Below are 7,157 nucleotides of genomic sequence, written 5' to 3' on the forward strand. Positions count from 1 at the left end.
ACCCAAAGAGAACTCTAAAGGCTATGTGATATTTATATATATTCCCCCCTTTGCTTTCTTCTGTTACCGTGCTCTCTTCCTTCGGCCTGATATTGTGGTCAGCGCTGCTAATATTGCGAAAGGGGGAGCAGATGTCCCAGATCCTGCGCGACTTCCCCGGGGACCAGCAGCCCTATTAGAACAAATGTGTTCTGCTATTGTAAATAGGCACGTTTGCCTCAGCCCGTCCTATTACAGCCGACGCGTGATCAATAGGCTGATAACACAGAAACATCAATGTAAAGCGACAGAACAATGAGGGATATCATCGAACATCTATCTTAATATAGCCCTGCTACAAGGGACCCTGACAATGTGAGGAGAGAGAGAGGAGGAGAGAGGGAGGAGAAAGGAGAGAAAAACCTCATGAAAATGCCTCCCCACGAATCCCCATCTCCTTTCCAATATGCACAAACACACACACTCCCAGCTGCCGGGGCTATTATTTTCCTATTTCAATTTGACACCCAGGCCTTTTCATGCTAATTCTATTATTCTTGGAAGTTTATGTGATTTCATATCACTAGAAATCGGTAATGTATTATAACCCCCTTTGAGCTAAAATAAACTGAATCCCCCTGCAGTAGCCACCGGGAAAATAATTACTTTCATATCAAAACTCTGCAGGAGTCGAGCGGGTCCTTTTCGCCTCGGGCTCGTAACCTCATTTCAGCGGGGGCTTATAGATGAATAAATTTGTTAAGGCAATATACAAAGTACAACATAAGATTTCTTTACGAAAAAAGCCCTTCCCACTGTACTGTCGTCCTGCGCCGCTATTTAAGATCTCACACGGTGTCAGATGCTTGTATACAATAGATTTATTTAAGAAAAACCTTACATATATAAATAGTATAATACCTTTTCTTACAGCTCTTGAGGATTTTTGTTGGTCTTGTGTTTTGTTTTTTGTTTTTGTGGGTTTTTTTTTACATGTTATCACACAGTAAATACTCTCACACTCGCAGAAGAAAAAATAAGGAGGGGGACATTGTTTAAAAAATTCAGCAGAGTTGGGGCAAAACCTAAGGAGGTTAAATGCAAAGATGTAGTTAAGCTTTGGCCTAATGAAAGGTGTCGTTTAGAGGCTATTTCTGCATTTTTTTCTAAAAACAAAAATATACCCTCCCTCTGATTTATTCCATATCGACATCTTCTGTGGAGTTTAATTGTGTGGGACAGTCACTCGGAGGCTCGGGGTTGACTGTGTGCTCCAAGTGCTCCTTTTTGTCCGTGTCGACAGGCGTTATGAGTTCAAAAGTCGACTCGCTGCAAATAGCCGAGCTCGGTTGTCCAGTGGCAAACGCGGCCCTGGACGGACTCGATTTCTCCTCCTGTCCCGCCTGTCCTAGCTTTTGTGTGTCCGGTGAGTTGCTCCTACATCCCGGAGAGTTGGAGGAGGCGCTGCAGCGGACACCGGACTGGTCACTGTCCACCGGGGCGTCTCCGTCACAGCTTGTCGCTGCTGATGACGTCTTCAGGGCAGTCTGAGGGACAATGAATCCGAGCGGCTGTGTGATGGGATAGAGCAGGAAGTGTCCTTTCCCTATTAAAGGCCGCGAGGAGGGTAAGGCCGCGGGGTTGCGTCTGGGTCTGGAGTCCGAAAGGAGGCTCTCGACGCTAAACGGGTTGAGTTTCTGCAGACTTGAGGCTCTGTTGGTGTTGCTGGAGCACAGGCTCGGCCGGTGGCTGGGGTCGGGCGAGTCCAGCTCGGATCCGCCAGCATCCCGGTCTAGGTGTCTTTGGTTCTGGTTTTGGCTCTGGAGGTCGCACATCGACTGGTTCCCCCCCACTGAGTCAAAGGGTGGGCACGTGTTGTGGTCACTGTCGGTGACGTGCGACACCCCGCTGTCGCTGTCCGACCCGGGGGTGTGAAATAGATCCCCAGAAACGAGCTTGTTCTGGGACTTGAGCAGCCGGCGCTCCTGCTTCCGCTTCTTCTTCTCCAGCCTGTCCAGCTCTCTCCGGGCGATCTCCTCTGGGTCCATGGGCTCCCCGCTGCAGGTGGTGGGATGGGCGTTGTGAGCAGGTCGACCCGGGCCTTTCTTTGTGTTCTCCTTTTTCCTCCATTTGGCTCTGCGATTTTGAAACCAGACCTTCAGATAGAGAAGTGGAGGAAGGGGGGGAAGTGAAAACACGTGTAATGAGCACTGGCTGCCCCTGCTAGGGTCAAATTAATTAGAGAAAAAAAAAAAAGTGTCAGTGTCTTTGTAACATGGTAATTAAACAAATAGTGAGGTTACACCTTCCTGATGTTGTTGTTTTATTTTGTTTGTTTTTTTGTTTTCCTGGGCCTTTAATTAGCTAGGCCTTATTAAAAACGAATGTATTGAGCAAAAAACAAGTTGTGATAACTTTCAATAACATAATTTTTCACAAATATGGACTGTCCATGCGAATAAAGCTTACGTGTAATAATGAAAAATATAGTTTTTTAAGTATTTGTTTAATTTTTACTTAAAGCAAATTAAAAAATATATATAAATGGACGCTTATTAATGTCTGATATTTCTTCCTAGTCATTGTTAGAAAAACAGCCTGCAACTCTTTGTGTTACGGTATATCAAAGTTCTAAAGTTTTTCAAAACAAATATAAAGTCAAATTGTACTTATCCGTCAGATCCCGACCAATAAACTCAGAGAAAAGTAAAGTGAAATGTGGCATTTTAAGAATTAATTTTAATATTTCATTGTCTTCAAGAAAATAATATTTACTCATGGCCATGTAATTATTGATATTTGTTTTTACAGATGTGTGATTTGCAACAATAGCACATGTAGAGCGGGTCTTTTGTCACAAATAACATAACAGAGGACACAATCAAGCTCGAAGTTACAAACGCACTCAGTGAATGGGAATTTACCTGAACTCTTGATTCTATCAAGTCCAGTCGGAGAGCCAGTGCCTCCCTCATGAACACGTCCGGATAGTGGCTCTCATTAAAAGCCTTTTCTAATTCCTCCAGCTGCCAGCCTGTGAAATTTGTGCGAGTTCTTCTTCTCTTGCAGCCAGGGCTATCTTTGTCTGGGTCCACCGAGTCTGGCAGCATATAAATGTTGGAAACAAAATGTAAACAAAGCACATAAGGTCGAAATATATATATATTATTTTTTCTTTAAAAAAAATCTAAATTTTTAAAGAATTTTAATATGATTTTTATCTTGCACATGCCATGAATTTTGTTCAATTTAAAGGTGAATATGATGAAAGGAATATTGCAGCTTCTGTTCTCGTTTTGGAGATGGAAGCTTTCGATGTAAACACAAACTGTTAATGTTGTAACTGAGGAGGAGAATTTTTTTTTTTTTTAAATCCTCAGTTTTACATGAAGGGAATGAAGTGGGAGGCGAGAACGCCTTACAAACCCACTGCGAAGGTAACTTGTCGCAACATCCAGCCTTTGTTTCTTTCTGTTTGGGTCTTTCACAGCTGGCCAACCTCGAGCGCAGCTCATTGTGCTGTGGGTAGTGTGGCTTACCTGACAGTTTGTACTGCTGATTATCTCCATTCATCCCGCAGCCCGAAGACAAGAGGGGGTTGGAATTACCCACCGACGCCGTGCAGGAGCCATTAAGTAATCCGTCTATCGAGAAGGGAACCGCGGACGCAGATTGAAGTTGATGCCCTGCTAATTCGTAAACGTGATGGTGGCTCAGATGGTACGGGAAGCCAACCATCCCGCCGAGAGAGCCTCCGAACTGGGCGTGAGGTGGATCCAGTATCCTGCTGTCCATCATCCCGCAGGCAAAAGGAAGCGACGTCTGGAGCCCGGCGACGGGAATTTAAAAAGCATGCAGCGAGTGTGGCCAACGAGCGGGGGACATGATGTGAAGGGAGGGATGAGCTGTACTTTATCCACATGAACCTCCCAATAATTAGCCCAGGCTCTGGGAATATGAGATCCAATGAGAGGCGGTAATGGGTGCTGACGTCAGAGACGCACTCTGCAAACGCTCCCCGTATCGATTGCTAATTAAAGCTGACATCCACCTCAATAAACAATATCAGAGCTGTCACAACAAGACAGGAGGGCTTTGATAAGAACTACATCGCAACTGCACGGGGGACCCACCGGGAGGAAGGGCTCAGCGGATCCCGGGAAGAAAAGGCTGCAGGCGGATAGATGAGGCCAGCAGCTCCCAGACTTTGTCTTTGCTCCAAACAAATAATAGCTTTAATGCGTAGAGTGTTGATATGTTGTAGGCAAAACATATCATTTGAAATTGTGTCCTCATTTATTGATTCATGCCTATTGTTATGAATGAGGTTTTTTTGTTGTTGTTTTTTGCACATTAAAACAGGTGGACTATCAAAAAAAGTTAAAGCAGTGAGTTCAATATATGCAATATTATATATATATATATATATATATATATATATATATATATATATATATATATATATATATATATATATATATATATATATATATATATATATATATATACACCAAAAAAAAAATGAGGAAAGACGAGAATGAGACTTTATTCAACACTTCAGCCTGTTTTCCATATGTGGTCTGCCTAAATCATTTCAGCTAATTTTTATTTTACTCTTTTTTTATTATTATTATTTACAAATAATTAATTCGACTTTATTTATTCCAAGTCTGGCGCTGTCATAATGTTAATCAGAGTTGAAATTTCACACCCCACTCCCTCCCTGACCCTTGGCTTCTGGATTGGCATGTTGTAATAACCTGAATCTCTCAACAGAAGCTGCGATAATTGTTACCCTATTAGCATGCAAATTGTTTAATTAATATTATTATGAGGAAGTATATAATCCGCTCGTCACTTGACCCCCAAGCCCAAATAACAACCCTCTGCATTTCAGCGTGTAGCCCTCCATTTTAATGAACTCCTCAGAAATGATCTCGGCCATTTATCCATCTTAGTCTCTTTTTTTAACAGCAGCGAGCGCTTACTCTTTTGTGTTTTTAACTTTTAATTTCAGCCCACACGGACACAACCTTATGAATTATTCCTCCCCAGTCATTCAATTTTGCACATCAAAAATTCAATAATTGCTTCCCGTCACCTACATATGTAGGAGGTCAGAGAATATATATATATTTGTGTGCATCACCCCAGCTGAGGAGCTCAGGGGCTCAGTGCAAAGCAGCCCCTTGACACAGTCTCCAGAGACGCAGCATTCAAATCCGTTTTTCTACAACGGGTGACATTGTCAGATTCTAGCTTTAATTAACCCGATAATAAGGCGAACAAGGCCAGCATTCAGATGCGGTGCTGCCCTGCCTTGTTACCTTTTGTGTGTGTGTATGGGTGTGTGTGTGCGTGTGTGTGTGTGTGTGTATGTGTGTGTCTGATCATGGCAACTTTTCAAAGATGGAAATGCTTTTTTAAAATATGAAAAAAATTCTTCTCCTTTGGAGTTGTTAAGATGACAACATGTTGTAGATCTCAATCAATAGAAAAATATTGCATATGGGCTAATTGATTTACTTGCCAAGAGATTAGATATAGGGGAGAAAGCTGGTGTACGCTGACAGCTATACAGACACTGCGAGATCTTCATCCTTGTACAGTTTAATGCAATAACTCACATTGTTAAGTATGTAAAAGTTGAAGTACTGGTCTTTTTCATGGTTGCTTTTCTGCTTTGCGCTTTGTATCACTCCTCACACTTTGCGTTATAAAACTTCTGTGTTGATTAGAATTTGTTTCAAAGTCTCGTTGAAAGAAGTGACTGACGACTGAAGTTTGATGTTATACGCTTTATGTCTCCTCTATTTGAAATAACTTATGGACGTACTAACTTCAGCTACAGTCTGAAGGGAGCTTTTATGGTGGATGATTGGATATGGGCAAAATCAACTACTGAGCGCAGAGGTGAAGAAAGACAAGAAAGTCTTCCCATAACACTCAAACTTTGCTCTCAGTTTTGCAAATAACAGGGACAGGTGCCATGTCTATAAAAGTTCTCTCTTTTTGGTGTTTATCCTTCACTTTCTTCCAAACACATGTCCTGAATGCCACCATCTTGCGTTCTTGATATCCTCTCTTTGGAGCCCGAGGATTTTGCAGCTGCGCACTTGCTTTATCCATAACAGATAAAACAGAAAAGTGAAATTCAGCATGCCAACTTAACATAGGTGTTCACATGATCCACCTAAATCCCCATTCCCAAAATAAGACACAGGACTTATCAACCAGTCCATCCAATAATGATGCCTACTTTAGCAGCACAGAATCACATTCATTTTTAATTAGGCAGGCAAATTAATAGGCAGCAGTTTAGGAGTTTAATTACTCAATTAACTTCACGCACGTTAATTTTTAACTATCTAAATTAGGTTGCACATTATTCGATTTGATGATAATTATAGAATTAAATAAAAATTAATTGTTTTGGATGATTTGGATGAACTAGATGCAGTTCCAATTAAACAGCAGGGGAAAAAAAGAAAAGCTGGGTGCCATCTTAAGCTCGCAAATCCTTTGATTCGATTTTAAGGAAGAAACTCTGCCTAGAAATTTTCTCTCTGATCCTCCGAATTCTCTCTCCCTCTAATCCCACAATTAAAAGTTTCCTCCCATCTAATTATCTGTAATTGTGCCGCTGTCAAAGTAGAATGGAGAAGTGAAAGCGATTGATTTGGACTTTTAATTCAGTTCATTTCTGATAGAAGAGAAAGTAATTCCCTTCAAATTACCTCATTCAATCCTGACACCCTAATGCCCTTCAAAATCTTTTTTTTCCGACTCTCCAGCATTTATATATTAAAAATGAAGCTGAGAATGACTAGTGCCTCCTAATAATAATAACCAAACTTCCATTAGAATAATAATTTCATTTCAATTAAAACTGACTTATCACCTTTGCTAAAACGTGCTTAATATGCCGAAAATTATCAATGCTTGAAGGAGCCCAAACTGGGGAGTCTAATTGTAATCAGCAAATCAGAGGTGCTTGTCGCTGCCGTGCCTTTGCAGAGAGGCAGTCTCGGAAATAGAACTAATTTACTCAACTCCCCCGGGAAATCCGCTCAACAGATTAACATTTTCAAAATATAGTAATGATATAATTTGAGAAATGGTGACGCCAATTTGTGAGAAGCCTTTGTGTGGAATAATTTGCTTTTTTTTTTTCCTCC

At 41.3% G+C, this 7,157-nt stretch overlaps 1 protein-coding gene across 1 annotated transcript; it reads right to left on the bottom strand.

Moving 5' to 3' along the window:
- Positions 1-496: 496 nt before the first annotated feature.
- uncx (UNC homeobox) lies at positions 497-4,300 on the bottom strand. The gene is made up of 3 exons (XM_044099452.1): positions 3,519-4,300; positions 2,904-3,079; positions 497-2,135 (listed from the first exon to the last, which is right to left on the bottom strand). The coding sequence occupies exons 1-3, from the start codon at positions 3,775-3,777 to the stop codon at positions 1,176-1,178; spliced, it is 1,395 nt and encodes a 464-aa protein (XP_043955387.1). The 5' UTR covers positions 3,778-4,300; the 3' UTR covers positions 497-1,175.
- Positions 4,301-7,157: the final 2,857 nt, after the last annotated feature.

This window comes from Gambusia affinis, linkage group LG19, assembly GCF_019740435.1.
Source record: "Gambusia affinis linkage group LG19, SWU_Gaff_1.0, whole genome shotgun sequence".
NCBI lineage: Eukaryota > Metazoa > Chordata > Actinopteri > Cyprinodontiformes > Poeciliidae > Gambusia > Gambusia affinis.

What these genes read in the sequence shown, in the direction of transcription:
- uncx (XM_044099452.1), bottom strand. Translation starts at nt 3,777, where the DNA reads ATGATGGACAGCAGGATACTGGATCCACCTCACGCCCAGTTCGGAGGC. An exon ending in TCAGCAGTACAAACTGTCAG is followed by an intron (nt 3,080 to 3,518) that starts GTAAGCCACACT and finishes ATATGCTGCCAG; the next exon opens with ACTCGGTGGACCCAGACAAA. An exon ending in TGATAGAATCAAGAGTTCAG is followed by an intron (nt 2,136 to 2,903) that starts GTAAATTCCCAT and finishes CTCTATCTGAAG; the next exon opens with GTCTGGTTTCAAAATCGCAG.